Genomic DNA, 21,974 nt, shown 5'->3' with positions numbered 1-21,974 from the left:
GCACATTTCTCCAGTGTTCCAGTGGTCATGAAGGTGAGCATTTGCCCATTTGAAGTCGATTACAATGCCGAACTGCAGCAGGTCAAGACCCTGGTGAGCATGACGAGCACACAGATGACTTCCTTGAGACGGGTTCTGACAGTTTATGCAGAAATTCTTCAGCTGTGCAAACCCACAGTTTCATCAGCTGGCCGGATGGCTGGTCCCGCAGTTGAAGAAGCCGGATGTGGTTCTGGGCTGGTGTTGGTCTGCAGTTGTGGGCCGGTTCAATGTACTGCCATATTCTCTTAAACAACATTGAGACATCTGTGTCATTGTGTTGTGTGACAAAAACTGCACATTTTAAGTGGAGACCAGATGCTGAAGTGGTGTTTTGAGGGCCAGTGGGAGGCACTATTTGCTCTGGTCTAAAAAAGGATCCCAATGCCACAGGGCAGTGTTTGGTACATTACCATCTTTTGGATGGGATATGAAACGGGTGTCCTGACTCTCTGTGTCACTAAAAGATCCCATGTTACTTATCGTAAGAGTATGGGTGTTAACCCTGGTGGCCTAGCTAAATTCCCAATCTGGCCCTCATACCATAATGGCCACCTAATCACCCCTCTGCTTTCTACGGGCTCAGTCATCCCCCCCTCCTCTCCCCTGTAACTATTCCCCAAGTCGTTGGTGTAAATGAGAATGTGTTCTCAGTCAACTTACCTGGTAAAAATAATTGCCAGAATTGTTCAAGTCTTTCCACAGATGTTCAACCCGATGTAGTCAAAACTGTAACTATGCCACTCAGGAACATTCAATGTCGTCTTGGTAAGCAATTCCAGTGTATATTTGGCCTTGTGTTTTGTGAAGTTATTATTGTGGAGTAACTACAATGTTGTTAATCCATTCTCAGTCATTAAACTCTTAACTGTTTTAAAGTCACCATCGGCCTCATGGTGAAATAATAAAAAAAAAAAACAAACACACAAAAAATTGATTATATATGCGAAAAAAATAACCGCTATTGCCAAACAAAAAACTATTAGTTTTGTTTTACATAAGACAATTTTGTGGAGTGTTTGAAAAAAACAATGAAAAAACCAAGTTAATTTAAATGACTCCACACCTAAGTGTATGTAAACTTCCCGACTTCACTGTATCATTTAAACGATTAAATACTGACACATGACGTAGTAACAGACATGCCTATCATGGTCTTGTAGATTGGACAATTACACCTGATTCTACTATAGACAGTTGGCTGCCTAGTGATCGATAACAACTCTGTTTCCTACTATAGACAGTTGGCTGCCTAGTGATCGATAACAACTCTGTTTCCTACTATAGACAGTTGGCTGCTAGTGATCGATAACAACTCTGCTTCCTACTATAGACAGTTGGCTGCCTAGTGATCGATAACAACTCTGTTTCCTACTATAGACAGTTGGCTGCCTAGTGATCGATAACAACTCTGTTTCCTACTATAGACAGTTGGCTGCCTAGTGATCGATAACAACTCTGCTTCCTACTATAGACAGTTGGCTGACTAGTGATTGATATCTGTTTCCTACTATAGACAGTGGGCTGACTAGTGATTGATATCTGTTTCCTACTATAGACAGTGGGCTGACTAGTGATTGATATCTGTTTCCTACTATAGACAGTGGGCTGACTAGTGATTGATAACAACTCTGCTTCCTACTATAGACAGTGGGCTGACTAGTGATTGATAACCACTCTGTTTCCTACTATAGACAGTGGGCTGACTAGTGATTGATATCTGTTTCCTACTATAGACAGTGGGCTGACTAGTGATTGATATCTGTTTCCTACTATAGACAGTGGGCTGACTAGTGATTGATAACCACTCTGGTTCCTACTATAGACAGTGGGCTGACTAGTGATTGATAACTGTTTCCTACTATAGACAGTGGGCTGACTAGTGATTGATATCTGTTTCCTACTATAGACAGTGGGCTGACTAGTGATTGATAACCACTCTGTTTCCTACTATAGACAGTGGGCTGACTAGTGATTGATAAACAACTCTGTTTCCTACTATAGACAGTTGGCTGCCTAGTGATCGATAACAACTCTGTTTCCTACTATAGACAGTTGGCTGCCTAGTGATCGATAACAAACTCTGTTTCCTACTATAGACAGTTGGCTGCCTAGTGATCGATAACAACTCTGTTTCCTACTATAGACAGTTGGCTGCCTAGTGATCGATAACAACTCTGTTTCCTACTATAGACAGTTGGCTGCCTAGTGATCGATAACAACTCTGTTTCCTACTATAGACAGTTGGCTGCCTAGTGATCGATAACAACTCTGTTTCCTACTATAGACAGTTGGCTGCCTAGTGATCGATAACAACTCTGTTTCCTACTATAGACAGTTGGCTGCCTAGTGATCGATAACAACTCTGTTTCCTACTATAGACAGTTGGCTGCCTAGTGATCGATAACAACTCTGCTTCCTACTATAGACAGTTGGCTGCCTAGTGATCGATAACAACTCTGTTTCCTACTATAGACAGTTGGCTGCCTAGTGATCGATAACAACTCTGCTTCCTACTATAGACAGTTGGCTGCCTAGTGATCGATAACAACTCTGTTTCCTACTATAGACAGTTGGCTGCCTAGTGATCGATAACAACTCTGTTTCCTACTATAGACAGTTGGCTGCCTAGTGATCGATAACAACTCTGTTTCCTACTATAGACAGTTGGCTGCCTAGTGATCGATAACAACTCTGTTTCCTACTATAGACAGTTGGCTGCCTAGTGATCGATAACAACTCTGTTTCCTACTATAGACAGTTGGCTGCCTAGTGATCGATAACAACTCTGTTTCCTACTATAGACAGTTGGCTGCCTAGTGATCGATAACAACTCTGTTTCCTACTATAGACAGTTGGCTGCCTAGTGATCGATAACAACTCTGTTTCCTACTATAGACAGTTGGCTGCCTAGTGATCGATAACAACTCTGCTTCCTACTATAGACAGTTGGCTGCCTAGTGATCGATAACAACTCTGCTTCCTACTATAGACAGTTGGCTGCCTAGTGATCGATAACAACTCTGTTTCCTACTATAGACAGTTGGCTGCCTAGTGATCGATAACAACTCTGTTTCCTACTATAGACAGTTGGCTGCCTAGTGATCGATAACAACTCTGTTTCCTACTATAGACAGTTGGCTGCCTAGTGATCGATAACAACTCTGTTTCCTACTATAGACAGTTGGCTGCCTAGTGATCGATAACAACTCTGTTTCCTACTATAGACAGTTGGCTGCCTAGTGATCGATAACAACTCTGCTTCCTACTATAGACAGTTGGCTGCCTAGTGATCGATAACAACTCTGTTTCCTACTATAGACAGTTGGCTGCCTAGTGATCGATAACAACTCTGTTTCCTACTATAGACAGTTGGCTGCCTAGTGATCGATAACAACTCTGTTTCCTACTATAGACAGTTGGCTGCCTAGTGATCGATAACAACTCTGTTTCCTACTATAGACAGTTGGCTGCCTAGTGATCGATAACAACTCTGTTTCCTACTATAGACAGTTGGCTGCCTAGTGATCGATAACAACTCTGTTTCCTACTATAGACAGTTGGCTGCCTAGTGATCGATAACAACTCTGTTTCCTACTATAGACAGTTGGCTGCCTAGTGATCGATAACAACTCTGTTTCCTACTATAGACAGTTGGCTGCCTAGTGATCGATAACAACTCTGTTTCCTACTATAGACAGTTGGCTGCCTAGTGATCGATAACAACTCTGCTTCCTACTATAGACAGTTGGCTGCCTAGTGATCGATAACAACTCTGTTTCCTACTATAGACAGTTGGCTGCCTAGTGATCGATAACAACTCTGTTTCCTACTATAGACAGTTGGCTGCCTAGTGATCGATAACAACTCTGTTTCCTACTATAGACAGTTGGCTGCCTAGTGATCGATAACAACTCTGTTTCCTACTATAGACAGTTGGCTGCCTAGTGATCGATAACAACTCTGTTTCCTACTATAGACAGTTGGCTGCCTAGTGATCGATAACAACTCTGTTTCCTACTATAGACAGTTGGCTGCCTAGTGATCGATAACAACTCTGTTTCCTACTATAGACAGTTGGCTGCCTAGTGATCGATAACAACTCTGTTTCCTACTATAGACAGTTGGCTGCCTAGTGATCGATAACAACTCTGCTTCCTACTATAGACAGTTGGCTGCCTAGTGATCGATAACAACTCTGTTTCCTACTATAGACAGTTGGCTGCCTAGTGATCGATAACAACTCTGTTTCCTACTATAGACAGTTGGCTGCCTAGTGATCGATAACAACTCTGTTTCCTACTATAGGCAGTTGGCTGCCTAGTGATCGATAACAACTCTGCTTCCTACTATAGACAGTTGGCTGCCTAGTGATCGATAACAACTCTGCTTCCTACTATAGACAGTTGGCTGCCTAGTGATCGATAACAACTCTGTTTCCTACTATAGACAGTTGGCTGCCTAGTGATCGATAACAACTCTGTTTCCTACTATAGACAGTTGGCTGCCTAGTGATCGATAACAACTCTGTTTCCTACTATAGACAGTTGGCTGCCTAGTGATCGATAACAACTCTGTTTCCTACTATAGACAGTTGGCTGCCTAGTGATCGATAACAACTCTGTTTCCTACTATAGACAGTTGGCTGCCTAGTGATCGATAACAACTCTGTTTCCTACTATAGACAGTTGGCTGCCTAGTGATCGATAACAACTCTGTTTCCTACTATAGACAGTTGGCTGCCTAGTGATCGATAACAACTCTGCTTCCTACTATAGACAGTTGGCTGCCTAGTGATCGATAACAACTCTGTTTCCTACTATAGACAGTTGGCTGCCTAGTGATCGATAACAACTCTGTTTCCTACTATAGACAGTTGGCTGCCTAGTGATCGATAACAACTCTGTTTCCTACTATAGACAGTTGGCTGCCTAGTGATCGATAACAACTCTGTTTCCTACTATAGACAGTTGGCTGCCTAGTGATCGATAACAACTCTGTTTCCTACTATAGGCAGTTGGCTGCCTAGTGATCGATAACAACTCTGCTTCCTACTATAGACAGTTGGCTGCCTAGTGATCGATAACAACTCTGCTTCCTACTATAGACAGTTGGCTGCCTAGTGATCGATAACAACTCTGTTTCCTACTATAGACAGTTGGCTGCCTAGTGATCGATAACAACTCTGCTTCCTACTATAGACAGTTGGCTGCCTAGTGATCGATAACAACTCTGCTTCCTACTATAGACAGTTGGCTGCCTAGTGATCGATAACAACTCTGTTTCCTACTATAGACAGTTGGCTGCCTAGTGATCGATAACAACTCTGTTTCCTACTATAGACAGTTGGCTGCCTAGTGATCGATAACAACTCTGTTTCCTACTATAGACAGTTGGCTGCCTAGTGATCGATAACAACTCTGCTTCCTACTATAGACAGTTGGCTGCCTAGTGATCGATAACAACTCTGTTTCCTACTATAGGCAGTTGGCTGCCTAGTGATCGATAACAACTCTGTTTCCTACTATAGACAGTTGGCTGCCTAGTGATCGATAACAACTCTGTTTCCTACTATAGACAGTTGGCTGCCTAGTGATCGATAACAACTCTGTTTCCTACTATAGACAGTTGGCTGCCTAGTGATTGCAACATTGTAATGTGAAAAGTCGGTGACGATTTTTCGTTTCCAAGCGCTACTGAATAAGTTCAACTGAAATGCACCAATTGCGCATGATACACACCATTACTTTCCTCTAGTCTATCAATCCATTCCAAATCTTTATACTATACATGACACGAGCGGCTTATGTTGATCTGGCCTAGGGCGGCAGCAGAAGTGCTAGGACTGGGCCTGACGAACACTATCATTTGCCTCTAATTTACTTGCGTTTGCGGTGGACCTTGGCCCGCTCAAAGACAGCCGCTGCTGTTGGGAAGCCAACTCCTTGGAGCAGCTTGACGCACATCACCCTCATTACTTTGTCCTTAAGAAGGCGTGATCATGAGGCTGTCTTCATTCTGTTTTGGAAGAAAGAATCACCTCTCGGCAGGCACACTGGAAACAGAGCAAATCAACACAATCTTCACCAATTTTGCCCAGTCAGGGTTCACTTAGCTGAAGTCCCTTAGACCTCCAGTCTTTTGCATGAGTAAAAATAGAAACACATCCGACGCTAATGTCCCCGCAGCTTGAGGATTTATTAGCCTATGAAGTATATTGGCCTTTGACGTTGGAGCACATCCACTGGTATTTCCATCAATGAATAAAAAGCACTATTTTTACAATGGAATTATTTTTTTCTCACAGCAATTTGGACAGCAATTTCTTTTTTATCGGCCTAATAAAATAAAGAAATTGGCCAAAAGACGGTATTTACCAGCTAACAGAAACCCTGACACACACACACACACACACACACACACACACACACACACACACACACACACACACACACACACACACACACACACACACACACACACACACACACACACACACACACACACACACACACATACTACCTGCTTCCATTACCAAGCTGTGGCCCAGTGTGTGAAGGGGAGCGAGGGGAAGTTAGGCCTATTTGTCCTGCTGCTACTAACTCTATTGTGCTTACTGTAGAAATTAGATTTCTGTTCCCATTTAGAGCAAATGGCTGTTTGTACTGGCATTGTTTCTGCCCCCCTCTGTATATTGCTAGTTGTTCAATTAGTAACTGGCTGTAAACCAAACCCTTCTGTACATTCTTTAGTTTCCTCCTAACACAGACTGACAAGTCAAGGTAATTAACATTAGCAATATTAGTATTTATTCATTTTTCCAACATACAGAAACTTAGCCTTGTTGTAACAATTTCACCCCTTCCAAGTCAATCATTGTTGTCACTTTTCTGATGTCATATTAAGAATTCTATGTATATTTCTGAAAACCTCACTTGCACACGTGAAGGACACCAAGCTCTTTAAAATTCCCAAAGTGTTCTCAAGGACGATGGTATGTCTTCTCTTTTTTTCCCAGATCTCCTTATTCAGGCTAGCCTACTGTAGTTTATAGTTGTGTTTGTCAACGTGTTGTTGTACTGTAGTGAGACGCGATTTAGAGTGCATGTGCGTCCCAAATGGCACCCTGTTCCCTGTGTAGTGTACTATTTGGCCCTGGTCAAAAGTAGTACACTGTACAAGGAATAGGTTGCCATTCGGGACTCAGCCTTAGACTAGGTAGCTGTAGTGTTGGAGTAACGTCCATGAAAGCATAGCTCGAAGCCTTTGGGGAACTTTCATTGGGTGGAAGTTGGTACACCACCACCAGGCCTGTCAACGCAAGCCTACCGTGCCTACATTGCAACAGGGTGAATGACTGTCTCCTTTTACTCATAGTCAAGTCATCACACATCATTCCATCTGTATGATTAAGAAACAATGTGCTCTCAAGTCACTGGCGGCATCCCGAATGGCACCCTATTCCCAATGTGGTGCACTACGTTTGACCAGAGCCCTGGTGAAAAAAGTAGTGCACTATGTAGGGAGTAGGGTGCCATTCGGGATATAGATCCTTTCCCTCAGATGTGTTACTCTACCTATTGTCCCCGCTGCCTGGTCGCAGGCTGAGGGCTGGAGATAGTTTGGTGTAATGAGGGGGAAGAAAAACAAGAGCTTAGTTCTCGAAGAACACCGCCGTCGCCTGCTGGGTGAGGCAGCGTTCCAATTCTCTCACCGTCTCGTGAAGCGAGCTCATTTACGCGAGGACACTTGTTTTGTCTGTCACATGCACCTAAATAGAACAAAGAGCACACATAAACATACACACACACACACACACACACACAAAGACAAACAAAGTCACGCATACACCCACTTACTGTTCTAGCTATTTTACATTTACTACATGCAGACGTCATAACTGCTTGCTGAATAGCTCACATTGATGTAACCGGTGAGACGTGTCTGACAATGAAGACCAATCATCTACTGTGGTTTACTAGATTGTTTAGACAACAGACTCTGCCAATGCCGTGACTGAAGACTGGCCCTAAGGCATCGGTGCTAACATGAGTCAGTGTTTGTGTGCATCGGTAGCCTCAGGGAACCTTTTCCCAGAACCATTGCTAGTAGTTAGAGCCTTGTGACAGCGCTGAAAATATCACGTCTTATGTCCCTGGCTGGACAGAGCTGGTCTGTGCTGTACTGGACCGTGTTCAGTAGCACACACACATGCACCCGCACACTTGAACAAACACACACACACACCCACTCTCAAGCACTCTCCTTTCATTGTGAGAAAGGCGTCAGCGGGAAAGGCTCCCCTCTTTGCCGTTTTATCTCCACAAAGCCGGCCTGGTCGCCGCCATGCATGCAAATGACTTGCTGCCGTTGTACTAGCTGCAAGCGATATCTTTGTGCGGGATAGTTCAATTCCCCTTTGGCCTCTGAGTGAGGCAGTAGATTACACAACTCTTTGTGTCCTGACAAGTTTGATTTCTACAGTTCACAGATGACATGTTTTCTTGTTCACCAAGCGCTGCGTCTTTGTTTGTATCGACTCAGACCTATGGTGCTTACTGTGAAAACTCTCCTGTGTCCGTATGTTTCAGTTGCAACACGTTGCCGAGCCGGAGAACTCTGAAGAACTCCCGGCTGGTCTGTAAGAAGGATGACGTTCACGTCTGCATCATGTGCCTGCGAGCCATCATGAACTACCAGGTGAGAGTCTCTCTCTCCAGTCCCCATGCTAACCCAATACATAGTCTGCCTCCTAAATGGCACCCTATTCCCTATTTGGTGCACTACTTTTGACCAGGGCCCATAGTGCTATGGTCAAAAGTAGTGCACTATAACATTGGGTCCCATAGGGCTCTCATCAAATGTAGTGCATCTCGGAAAGTATTCAGACCCCTTGACTTTATCCACATTTTGTTACGTCACAGCCTTATTTTAAAACGTATTAAATTATTGTTTTTCCTCATCAATCTACACACAATACCCCATAATGACAAAGTGAAAACAGTTTTTTATTTTTATTTGCAAATGTATTAAAAAAAAAGTACATATTTACATAAGTATTCAGACCCTTTGTTATGAGACTCGAAATTGAGCTCAGGTGCATCCTGTTTCCATTGATCCTCCTTGAGATGTTTCTACAACTTTATTGGAGTCCACCTGTGGTAAATTCAATTGATTGGACATGATTTGGAAAGGCACACACCTGTCTATATAAGGTCCCACAGTTGACAGTGCATGTCAGAACAAAAACCAAGCCATGAGGTTGAAGGAATTGTCCATTGAGCTCCGAGATTAGATTGTGTCGAGGCACAGATCTGAGGAAGGGCACCAAACATTTCTGGAGCATTCAAGGTCCCCCAAAACACAGTGGCCTCCATCATTCTTAAATGAAGGAAGTTTGGAACCACTAAGACTTTTCCTAGAGCTGGCCGCTCGGCCAAACTGATCAATCGGGGGAGAAGGGCCTTGATCAGGGATGTTACCAAGAACCCAATGGTCACTCTGACAGAGCTCACACCTTCTCTGTGGAGATGGTAGAACCTTCCAGAAGGACAACCATCTCTGCAGCACTCCACAAATCAGGCCTTTATGGTAGAGTGGCCAGACAGAAGTCACTCCTCAGTAAAAGGCACATGACAGCCTACTTCGATTTTGCCAAAAGGCACCTAAAGGACAAGATTGTCTGGTCTGATGAAACCAAGATTGAACTCTTGGCCTGAATGCCAAGCGTCATGTCTGGAGGAAACCTGGCACCATCCCTACGGTGAAGCATGGTGGTGGCAGCATCATGCTGTAAGGGATGTTTTTCAGCGGCAGGGACTGGGAGACTAGTCAGGATCGAGGGATTGATGAACGGAGCAAAGTACAGAGAGATCCTTGATGAAAACCTGCTCAAGAGCGCTCAGGACCTCAGACTGGGGTGAAGGTTCACCTTCCAACAGGACAACGATCCTAAACACACAGCCAAGACAACGCAGGAGTGGCTTCCAGACAAGTCTATGAATGTCCTTGAGTGGCCCAGCCAGAGCCCGGACTTGAATCCGATCGAACATCTCTGGAGAGACCTGAAAATATACGACCTGTTTGAGAGGAACTGCAGAGAAGAATGGGAGAAACTCCCCAAATACAGGTGTGCCAAGCTTATGTAGTGTCATACCCAAGAAGACTCGAGGCTGTAATCACTGCCAAAGGTGCTTCAACAAAGTACTGAGTAAAGGGTCTGAATACTTATGTAAATGAGATATTTCATTATTATAATATTTTTATAAATGTGCCAACATTTATAAAAACCTGTTTTTGCTTTGTCATTATGGGGTATTGTGTGTAGATTAATGAGGGGGGGAAACGATTTAATCAATTTTAGAATAAGGCTGTAACGTAACAAAATGCAGAAAAAGTCAAGGGGTCTGAATACTTTCCGAATAGGGTGCCATTTGGAAAACCGCCGTAGATGGAGGGTTGAAGTATAGACACACACCCTCATCTATCCTCAGACAAATTGTATTTGTCGTCTGCCATGTTTACCGCGACAGATCATTTCTCAAGTTTCCCTTTATTATGTAAACGGGTCACTCCCTGTTTATTAACGAGCTGTCTTTCTTTTTCTCTCTCTCTCTCTCTCTCTCTCTCTCTCTCTCTCTCTCTCTCTCTCTCTCTCTCTCTCCTCTCTCTCTCTTCTCTCTCTCTCTCTCTCTCCTCTCTCTCTCTCTCTCCTCTCTCTCTCTCTCTCTCTCTCTCTCTCTCTCTCTCTCTCTCTCTCTCTCCTCTCTCTCTCTCTCTCTCTCTCTCTCTCTCTCTCTCTCTCTCTCTCTCTCTCTCTCTCTCTCTCTCTCTCTCTCTCTCTCTCTCTCTCTCTCTCTCTCTCTCTCTCTCTCTCTCTCTCTCTCTCTCTCTCTCTCTCTCTCTCTCTCTCTCTCTCTCTCTCTCTCTCTCTCCTCTCTCTCTCTCTCTCTCTCTCTCTCTTCTCTCTCTCTCTCTCTCTCGCTCTATCTATTTTTGATGACCCAGTACGGCTTCAACATGGTGATGTCCCACCCGCATGCTGTGAATGAAATTGCACTAAGTCTCAACAATAAGAATCCCAGGTAAAATGGACTCGTTGGGTGGATGGCCCCCAGTGCCTGGTGCTAAACAGCTCCTCTGGGGGCTTATTTTTCAAGCGTCTCCGAGGAGTAGTGCTGATTTAGGATCAGCTCTCCCAGTCCATATATTATCGTATTTCATTATGATCTAAAAGGCTAAACTGATCGTAGATCAGCACTACAGGCCTACCTCCCCTTAAGACTGCACCAGCTCTGTCAACTGCTGATAGAGCCAGTGCACATGCTCGTTCAACACCCCGTCCAAAGTGTGTGTAAAGCCAGCATCCAGTGCAAACTCATTCAGCCAGCCATCTAGACAGCCCGGCAGGCAGATCAGGGCACCACTAGCACACTGTGTGTGCGTGTGTGCGCGCGCGCGTGTGTGTGTGTGTAGAATAGAATAGAATAAAAATAACAGAATACCTTCCTTTGAATGAATGAGCTAACGGTACACGGTACCACTTCACCACCTCGTCACTCATAGGGATTATGTCTGAGGGATTCACTCTGCTCTGTATACCTTTTGTTTAATCCCCAGGATTAGACCCACAGACCTGTTTATCATATAGTACTATTGAATTGACATGTTTGATCCAGCAACATGATCTGATAAGACACGTTATGTAACCTCGGATGGCACCCTATTCCCTTCATAGGGCACTACTTTGGGCCCGGGTCCATGGACCTCTGGTTAAAAGTCGTGCACTAGAAAGGGAATAGGGCGCCATTTGGGAAACAGCCCTAGATCTTTCTTAGGCATCACTGTGGGTTTGCATTGGCAGTGGCATCACACGAGGTTAACCCATCATTGTTTTCTTCTCCTGCCAGAACCAAAGCTCTCGTGTTGGAGTTACTGGCCGCCGTGTGTCTCGTCAGGGGAGGACACGAAATCATCCTCTCTGCGTTCGACAACTTCAAGGAGGTACGGTGCGGCGGATGCGCGGAGCAAGAAGATGGCGCTATGCTATTATACCTAAGCGGTGTCAGTCCGTGTAGTTCACGCATTGAGTGGTGTAGTAGTGGAATGTTCTCAACAGCAGATCCGAGGTTGGTAAATTCCTGTGGAGGATCGCATCTAGGAATGGAGCGCTGCCTGTATCAAAGGCTATAGACGTGTTGCTCGGCATCTCTCACCTGGAAAGGCAGTTCACTGACCTCTCAGACCCACAGAGAAAACAGTTTGTTAGTGATTCGGCAGGCATTTCACAGATATAATAACCTATGTGAGACCTATGTAATACAGCCTGATCAGGGGCCGTATGTACCAAGTTTAGCAGAGTAGGAGTGCTGGTCCAGGATCAGGTCCCCCAGTCAATTTAATCTTCAATTCAGTATGATCTAGAAGGGAAAACGGATCCTAGATCAGCACTACTCTGAGACGCGTGATACATATATACGACCCCTGACCCTGTGTGTCTGCATTTGTATGTGTAAAGTATTTGGGCTTCTGGAGGGGCCCTCTGTACAACAGTCCAATTCGCAGGCCGGCTCTGGAAAAATTGGGCTGACTGAAGTTAATGCAATATTTAGACCCAGAATAAAATATTGAGCATTACTCTCTATTGTATTTCACTGTTGTTAGAGGTGGACTAGCCAACTCTAAAGCTCAGAGTCGCTCCCCCTTAAACAGAAGGTAGAGACATAGCCATGTGTGTCGCTGCGCTATTAAAGTCAATGGATAGCGATTGACCCTTAATATGTGGTGGAAACGGCAATCTTCCAAAATAACTATTAGATTATCTTATTGGTCACATTGTACAATCGTTATTGGCTGGCAGTATGTGTCATATAAACTGTAATATAAAAACAGCGCTTTCTTTTCCCGCTTTTCTTTCGTGTTTTATGCTATTATACAACTGATATAAAACAAGTGTTATTCTGGCTTGCTTGAGTTGAGATGGTGCTCATTGCTTTCCCTCTATGGGGAAGCTTGTTGTTAGGGGGCTCTTGACTCCCCGCCCTGTGGGTTAGAGGGGGTTGTTTGGAGTGTGTTTGGAGTGGGGGGCAGGGTGCAGGCTGGGGCACAGAGCATTGTGTGGAGGGGCTGTGCTTATGCACTCCTCTCCTCTCTTTCCTCTCCTCTCCTTGGCTCTTTATCTTTCCCCTGTCTGTATGTCTGTCTGTATGTCTGTCTGTCTGTCTGTACGTCTCCCCTTCCCTGCCTTTAAGCGATGTCTGAACTGCAGAGGTGTCTCTCTGTCTTCCCCCTACCAACCTCACTCTCTCCTCTCTCTCTCTCCCTCCCTCTTTTCTCCCCTTTCTCCCTCTCTCTCTCGCTCTCTCTCCCTTCCTCCTTTCTTTCTCTCTTTCTCCCTCTCCTGCTCTCTCTCTCTCTCCCTTCCTCATTTTTTTCTCTCTTTCTTCCTCTCCTGCTCTCTCTCTCTCTCCCTTCCTCCTTTCTTTCTCTCTCTCTCTTTCAATGCTGTATATATGGTAATCACAGAGGGGGAAAATAGGTCATGAGTGTTACAAAGCCAGCCCTATGCCAGGGGAGGTTTCACCATGCTGGCGCTCTGCTTGATATTTTATCAGGGAAGGATTCAGTGTGATGGGCGGGAGTGAGGAGACAGTACAGGGCTGAGTTTTATATAAGGCAGAGATTATGACGGAAACATTTCATTTCTCTCGCTAAGGTAATACAGTATTCTGCATTGCAAATCCAGTAAGACTTAAGTTAAGGCATCCATGTATAATGCATTATGATACAGTTATGAGGCTTGGACCCGTTTATAATGTCTTACACATATTTCATAATGATTCAGGTAAGTAGCCTAGTGGTTAGAGCGTTGGGCCAGTAACCGAAAGGTTGCTAGATCGAATCCCCGAGCTGACAAGGTAAAAAATCTGTCGTTCTGCCCCTGAACAAGGCCGTCAAGGCCGTCATTGTAAATAAGAATATGTTCTTAACTGACTTGTCTAGTTAAATAAAGGTTAAATAAAAAAATAACAGCCAGTTTGAGACAACTGAAAAATGTTATGCATAGAGAGACATAACAATCTTGCTATAACAACTTATTAAGACTCATACATATTTATAACAAGTCATAAAGCGTTATATCTGGATGCTCTAAGTACAGTGGTACTTAAAGATTCCTTTCCTCACCTTTTGAGTCCACGGCTAAAAGTAAATGATTGATGATTTTTTCTTGCAGGTGTGTGCCGAGACACAGAGGTTCGAGAAGCTAATGGAACACTTCAAGGACATGGACAACAACATTGACTTTATGGTACACAACGTTTCCACTGGACTAGCCATGAGTTGTTAGGTTACATCATATCCTAAAATCACATTTTATAACCAGACCCTGTTGCTTGACTTCTATTTATTTCTATATCTAGCCAACCACACATAAGAAATCCTCGGCAACTCAGTTTGTTTTGTCACGCTATTCCTATTAATACGTGTTAATAGAACTAGATGAAGCGGCATGGTGTGTGTGCCAGCAAAATATCTGTTTTCCTCAATGTGCCACACTGCTTTCAGCTTTGAGGCTCCCCATTGGTCCGTGCCTGCCGTGTGTGCATGAGAGGCCAACCAGATGCCCTGTGTGTTTGAATAGGCCGTGTGTGTCACAAGTCCGTTCTGAGCCATTTGGTAGAGGGCCAGTCATTTGACACGAGCACGAAAGCAAACAGATTTGTCAGACAGGGCTGGCATCTCTCACCCAGTTGACTTCTTAAGGAAGTCCATTAAGACAGTATTAGCAGGGTGACAAGAATGCACTGATTCTGTGGCGCTCCACTGTGTACATTCAACACGGAGGAAGTGTCCCAAATGGCACCCTATTCCCTCTGTAGTGCACTACTTTTGACTATAGCCCAATGGGCACTGGTCAAAAGTAGTGCACTACATAGGGATTAGGGTGCCATTTGGGATGCGAACTGAAGTGATTTCCTTTATCTGCCCATTTAGCATGACGAATGCAGCCACATCATTTCCATACTCATGTTCATTTACACATTAAGACTTTTTCCCAAATGGCACCCTCCTCCCTTAATAGTACATGGAATAGAGTGTGATTTGGGATGCACCCTATAATCCATGGATGTATCAGTACAGTGAAATATCCCTTGATGGTTGTGCTTGTTGGTCCCTATAGGTGGCATGTATGCAGTTCATCAACATCGTGGTCCACTCGGTAGAGGACATGAACTTCAGGGTTCACCTGCAGTACAACTTCACCAAGCTCTGTCTGGACGACTACCTGGATGTAAGTAGATGGATACCAGCCTGAGTTGGGGTCACATAGGGCTGTGGCGCTCATGACATTTTCTCAGCCGGGTCTCACGGTAATTGACCGTTAATTAACATGAGCATGTTTAGCATCTCCAGGCCTCCACACATACAAGCCTGCTGATGCGCACCTTTGGAACATCAACATGTAAAAAAAAGTCTAAGAAATCAATTGAATGTACATCATCACAATAGATCCATTATTTATTTTAGTCAGCTCTAAGGAAACAATATGAAATGAAGGAAATGTATTTCCGAAGAACAGAATATGAGTTGTCCTACTGTATATTATCTGGCTATGCTCCATGCCATAGGCTGTAGGCTTGTTCATTTAGCTTATAAGTCCTCTGCCATTATTTTATATTATATGATTTTATAGTAAGAACTTAGCTGAATAAAATAGAAAGGATATTTTTCCCATTATGGCGAGTGTGCGCATATGAAGTGGTTATGTTGAGCGTAAAAGTGATCATTTGAAACAGGTCCTATAAACTAGATTTAGAGTTATTTTGCAACTTTAGTTGTGAAAGAAACACCTTATACTGTCTTAGAAATCAAAACATATAGCTTGCACTCGGGCCTTCATCTCAGGCTGCACAGCTGTTCTCTCATCAAGTGATCATGTTTTCATCCATCAGACTATTCTCAAATCTTGTCTTTACTAATATGTCAAATGAGTTTGGATTTAGAATGGTCCCTTATCGACTGGGCAGGAACAGTGGCAGGGGAAAAACACATGTCATTTGTACACACTCGAATAGCGAAAAGGGTGGAGGGTGCGCGCTTTCCCGCCGGTCCGTTTTGTAGGCTACTTGGGTTTTATAGCGGAGCATGTGGTTAATATGAGCAGCTGAGAAATAAATATCCTCCACTCGTCAACCACTGTTTGAGGAGAATGCTCTCGCTGCCCAACAGGTGATATTCCGCCCAAACTCTGTGTGCCATGGGCTCTCCAACCTCGTTCTTGCAGCTACCCAGTGCTTAATTTAGGGACATTCTCGCAAAAAAAAACATATTTCACTAAACTGTTGACAGCCCCTCTGCACGCACGCGACAGGAATAAAGGAGAGAGATGGAAACGCATGGCGGTGAGATATTCTGCATAGCTAAAGGTCATGTGCCACCCAAATAATTATGAAAATATAAAGAAATCACTATTACGAAGCTATTCAAATTCAAATCACTCATTGTAGGTCAACTGTAAGTCGCCCTGCACAATCAATGAGCCAATAGCATCGTCTAGGGTTGTACGTTCTCTCCCAGACTCATGGATAGATGGTTTGGAGCATAAGGTAACCAGTCCATCCAGTATGCATAATAATACAGTCCACACTCAAAGGCCATTACTTTCATTTTTCTTTAATTTTGGACTATAGACTGGACCAATTATGTACCAAAGACATCCTAAATCAGTTTTGTTTTATGTTTTTCTGCCATGTGTAATATGGGTAGGCTAAGTATTGTATAACGGAACAATCCTCATTTGAATTCAGTTCTTTTTTTGGGGGCTTGGGTTCATAAACCTTCATATGCATGAGCTCTAATGTTCATTTTCCAAACAGAGTATTGACCTTGTTTCAGAGTCTTGAGCTGAATAACTAAGTGCATTTTTCCACTCTAATGGTTGTTTTGAATTAATCATCACCTTAGAAAGCAGCTGTCCATTTCGTTGAGTTAGACTTTGAAACAACATCCACAGCGAACATGTTTTAAACTCAGTTTCAACCTGCTGTTGAACTTCTTTCTTCAAAATGATCAGTTTTAAAAGCACAATACTGTTTTGATGACAAGTGTTTGATGTGAATTTTGATTGCATTTGCATTGATGTCAGGGGGACAATAGAGCCCTGAGTACCAGGCCGTCAGGACCTGATGGTACATAGCAAGTTGGGTACTACCCAACACATGTCCAGAGGGCATAAAAGGAGATAACAGTCACGTGGAATTTTACTGTGGTCATGACTCATGACTGCCAGTGTGGTGGTAATATGGTCACAGCAAAGGCCCTAGAGTCAATTCCATTTCAAGTCAGTCAATTCAGGAAGTAAACAGAATTGCAATGTTTTTTTCTCACAGAGAAGCATTTAATTTTTTTGTCTAGGTAGGCCTCGAGGAGAATTGGAATTGGGATTTATTTTTACTTACAGAATTGAAGAGGAATTGGCCCCAAACCTGCTATATATCACAGGAAATATGTTGAGATGCTAGTAAAAAAAATGCACTTAGTTATTCAGCTCAAGACTCTGAAACAAGGTCAATACTCTGTTTGGAAAATGAATTAATTCTATAAACTATCGCCTTGAAGAAGAAGCTAAAATCAATCCTTGTCTTTGAGATGCGACCCTGTGTTCAGTAAACTGGCCCAATCAGTCCATCCTCAGACCTGTCTGTCTGTTTGTTTGTCTGTATATCCATCGGTCTGCATGCATGTCTGTCTATCTCTCGTTCTGGATAAAAGTGTCTCCCAAATGTAAACCTAATGTAAATGTCTGTGTGTCTGTGTGTAGAAGCTGAAGCACACAGAGAGTGACAAGCTGCAGGTGCAGATCCAAGCCTACCTGGACAACGTGTTTGACGTGGGCGCCCTGCTGGAGGACGCCGAGACCAAGAATGCGGCGCTGGAGCGGGTGGAGGAGCTGGAGGAGAACATGTCACATGTGAGAAGAAACAACAACCACACACAGACGTACTGCCTCTATCCAATAACACTCTGACTCCCTACAGAAGACTCTTTGCCACCCTACGTATTGACTTTTTGATAACTCACTCCGGCCGTCCCTTCTATCTGAATCCTCAATCACTCGTTCAGTGACTCGGCATCCATCCATTTCTCCATGCATTTATTCATTGACACGTTCACTACAAACACTCACTCTGCGTTATACGTGTCATGTGATCTGACGGAACCCCCCCCCCCCCCCTTGTCGACCTTTGCGCCCCCAGATGACGGAGAAGCTGCAGGACACAGAGAACGAGGCCATGTCCAAGATCGTGGAGCTGGAGAAACAGCTGATGACGCGCAACAAGGAGCTGGACGTCGTCCGGGTGAGACTGGAGACTTTACTCACTCTACTCCCTCAGTCAGTAGGGGAGAGGAGTTAGTAGCGTTGACGGCATAGAGATCCTAGAAGTAAAGTTCCCCCGACCAAGACGGACGGTTCTTTAGTCATGTTTCTAGGATGCCCGTGTCCATTCTACTTATTCTTTATGTAATTCTATGGTTGACAGACACAGGTTGATAATCCTCTGATCTGCGTGCAATGCAGTAACACCTCTGTCTGTTTCCTGCCCCCCTCCCCCCACCCAGGAGGTGTACAAAGACGCCAACTCGCAGGTGCACACACTGCGGCGGATGGTGAAGGAGAAGGACGAGGCCATCCAGAGGCAGTGCAACCTGGAGAAGAAGATCCACGAGCTGGAGAAACAGGGCACCATGAAGATCCAGAAGAAGGGCGACGGGGACATCTCCATCCTAACCTCGCCGCCCGCCCCCGGGGGCCCACTGGTGGCAGGATTTGAGGGTGTACCAGGGGGCTATAAAGGGGGTGCGGTCAGCCCGATGGGGTCGAATGGGATGCCCGCGCCGCCCCCTCCTCCTCCCCCACCGCCTGTGCCTGGGACTGGTAGGTGGAATTCCGAGTTCAGACCAATCCCGGCTTAGTTTACTGTTTAGTCACAGATGGTAGCGAAGCAGTCTGGACTGCTAGTTGCTAGTTTCACAACATGCCCTTTAATTTTTACTGTCCTATTTTCTTGAGTGGAATTTAATGTACCGGTATGCCTTTAGCCCAAGCTGTTCCAGCTCTGGCATTTGAGTTGTAACAAAAACAGACACAGAGGCAGAGCTGGGGAAGCCAGCCGAGAGAGAAAGCGAGAGCAGAGCAGTCACACGAGAGGAGTTTGTACTCTGCTGATTGAGTCTCAATGGAAGACAGCACTTGGCATGCTGTCATCTCAATTCCACGCTTACTTTCTCTCTCTTGTTCCCTCTGCTCCTGTTTGTTCATCCTCTCCTCTATTTCACTCCCTCTATTCCAGTGCCAAATGGGCCATTGGCTGGCCTCGCCGCTCCTCCCCCTCCCCCGCCACCCCCGCCTCCCCCTGGCCCTATGGTGGTGTCTGCCCCCCCGCCCCCTCCTCCACCCCCCATGGCCCCACCGCTGCCCGGCTGTGGATCCCCCACTGTCATCTTCAACTCAGGGTTAGCAGGTAAGGACATTCCACCCAGACGCCGCCTGCGTGTGAGACTGAATGCGTCTCAAATGGCACCCTATTCCCTTTGTGGTGGATGTGGATGAATCACGCTGTACCAGACAATGAAAGATGGGTTTTCCCGATACGCTTTTGTTCTGTTACAGTTTTTTTGTTATCGCTTTGGTGCTATTTTCACAAGTATGTGGTGAATTTTCCAAACTGTTAATACAATACTCCAAACTGGTAAACCTTTTTATTGTGAATTCATTTTGGATGGCGACATCTTTCACCTAACAACCATTGATCCCAAAAATATGTTTACTGTGAAATACAAAATATACCCCCCCCTCAAAAATTATAATTTCTATCCCATGTGTGGTCAAAGGTGAGATTATTACAAATTTTCATTGATGCAAAAATATATTGTTCAGATGTAATTACAACATAGGTGTAATGTATTAAAATGAAACAAATGAAAGAAAGAAACAAAGTTTTGCAGCCACTAGTTTGCTTCAAGCCTGTCTTGAGCATTTGGCCATAGGTTCTCATCAACATTGCAATAAATGTCCTCATTGTTCATGCACCTGGAGAAAAACCTTTTGGCATGGCGAATCATTGCCTCATCCATGGTCTGGAGGGGATCATGTGAAACGCATTTCTAGATGAAACACTGATTTAAGTTTGGTGGAAAAAATGACCTATGTTTTTGTGTGTTGTACTTAGTTAATTTAAAATGTGCTTCGAGTTTTAAAACTGCCTTTTCGATTATCTGGTTTGACTTTTGTACTAAGCGTTTTGAACTTTCCCACTTGTGAAAATCGCACCAACGCAATTGAAGAAAACTGTAATGTATGTTAATGGTATCGGCTATCAGTGATCATCACAATTGCAATCTTTTTTTGGTATGTTTGTGAACCGTCGTTATCAAGTGTTAATCGTCTGCAGTATTTTATCAGCCCTTATCATAATACAGTGCATTCTGAAAGTATTCAGACCCCTTGACTTTTTCCACGTTTTGTTACGTTACAGCCTTATTCTAAATTTGATTAAATTATTTTTTCCCTCATCAATCTACACACAAAACCCATAATGACAAAGCAAAAACAGGTTTATAGAAATGTTTGCAAGTGTATTTATTTACAGAAGTATTCAGACCCTTTGCTATGAGACTCGAAATTGAGCTCAGGTGCATCCTGTTTCCATTGATCATCCTTGAGATGTTTCTACAACTTGATTGGAGTCCACCTGTGGTAAATTCAATTGATTGGACATGATTTGGAAAGGCGTATACCTGTCTATATAAGGTCCACCAGTTGACAGTGCATGTCAGAGTAAAAACCAATCCATGAGGTCGAAGGAATTGTCTGTAGAGCTCTGATACAGGATTGTGTCGAGGCACAGATCTGGGGAAGGGTACCAAAAAATGTCAGCAGCATTGAAGTAAAAGGCACATAACAGCCCGTTTGGAGTTTGCCAAAAGGCATCTAAACGACTCAGTCCATGAGAAACAACATTCTCTGGTCTAATGAAACCAAGATTGAACTCTTTGGCCTGAATGTCAAGTATAACGTCTGGAGGAAACTTGGCACCATCCCTACGGTGAAGCATGGTGGTGGCAGCATCATGCTGTGGGGATGTTTTTCAGCGCCAGGGACTGGGAGACTAGTCAGGATCAAGGGAAAGATGAACAGAGCACAGTACAGAGAGATCCTTGATGAAAACCTGCTCCAGAGCGCTCAGGACCTCAGACTGGGGCGAAGGTTCACCTTCCAACAGGACAACGACCCTAAGCACACAGCCAAGACAATGCAGGAGTGGCTTCTGGACAAGTCTAGGAATGTCCTTGAGTGGCCCAACCAGAGCCCGGACTTGAACCTGATCGAACATCTCTGAAGAGACCTGAAAATAGCTGTGCAGCGACGCTCCCCATCCAACCTGACAGAGCTTGAGAGGATCTACAGAGAAGAATGGAAGAAACTCCCCAAATACAGGTGTGCCAAGCTTGTAGCGTCATACCCAAGAAGACTCAAGGCTGTAATCGCTGCCAAAGGTGCTTCAACAAAGTACTGAGTAAAGGGTCTGAGTACTTAGTTGGTCCCGTGTGGCTCAGTTGGTAGAGCATGGCGCTTGCAACGCCAGGGTTGTGGGTTCAATTCCCACGGGGGGACCAGGGTTCAATTCCCACGGGGGGACCAGGATGAATATGTATGAACTTTCCAATTTGTAAGTCGCTCTGGATAAGAGCGTCTGCTAAATGACTTAAATGTAAATGTACTTATGTAAATGTGATATTTCAGTTTTTTGTTTTTCAAAATGTGCAAAAATGTCTAAATACCTGTTTTTACTTCGTCATTATGGGGTGTTGTGTGTAAATTTATGAGGGGGGAAAAAACAATTGAATCCATTTTAGAATAAGGCTGTAACATA

General features: G+C 44.2%; 1 protein-coding gene across 1 annotated transcript in view; it reads left to right on the top strand.

Moving 5' to 3' along the window:
• Positions 1-21,974, top strand: part of LOC120064024 (formin-like protein 2) — a 57,926-nt gene that overhangs the window by 23,807 nt on the left and 12,145 nt on the right. The window contains exons 2-10 of the mRNA XM_039014335.1: positions 8,631-8,739; positions 11,047-11,123; positions 11,949-12,042; positions 14,273-14,347; positions 15,221-15,331; positions 17,861-18,010; positions 18,297-18,398; positions 18,661-18,976; positions 19,392-19,562. Coding sequence (XP_038870263.1) covers positions 8,631-8,739; positions 11,047-11,123; positions 11,949-12,042; positions 14,273-14,347; positions 15,221-15,331; positions 17,861-18,010; positions 18,297-18,398; positions 18,661-18,976; positions 19,392-19,562 — 1,205 coding nt within the window. The remainder of the gene's footprint in view (positions 1-8,630; positions 8,740-11,046; positions 11,124-11,948; positions 12,043-14,272; positions 14,348-15,220; positions 15,332-17,860; positions 18,011-18,296; positions 18,399-18,660; positions 18,977-19,391; positions 19,563-21,974) is intronic.

This window comes from Salvelinus namaycush, chromosome 19, assembly GCF_016432855.1.
Source record: "Salvelinus namaycush isolate Seneca chromosome 19, SaNama_1.0, whole genome shotgun sequence".
Classification (NCBI taxonomy): Eukaryota; Metazoa; Chordata; class Actinopteri; order Salmoniformes; family Salmonidae; genus Salvelinus; species Salvelinus namaycush.
Note: the sequence above shows the minus strand (reverse complement) of the source record. Positions and strands in the feature narration are given on the sequence as shown.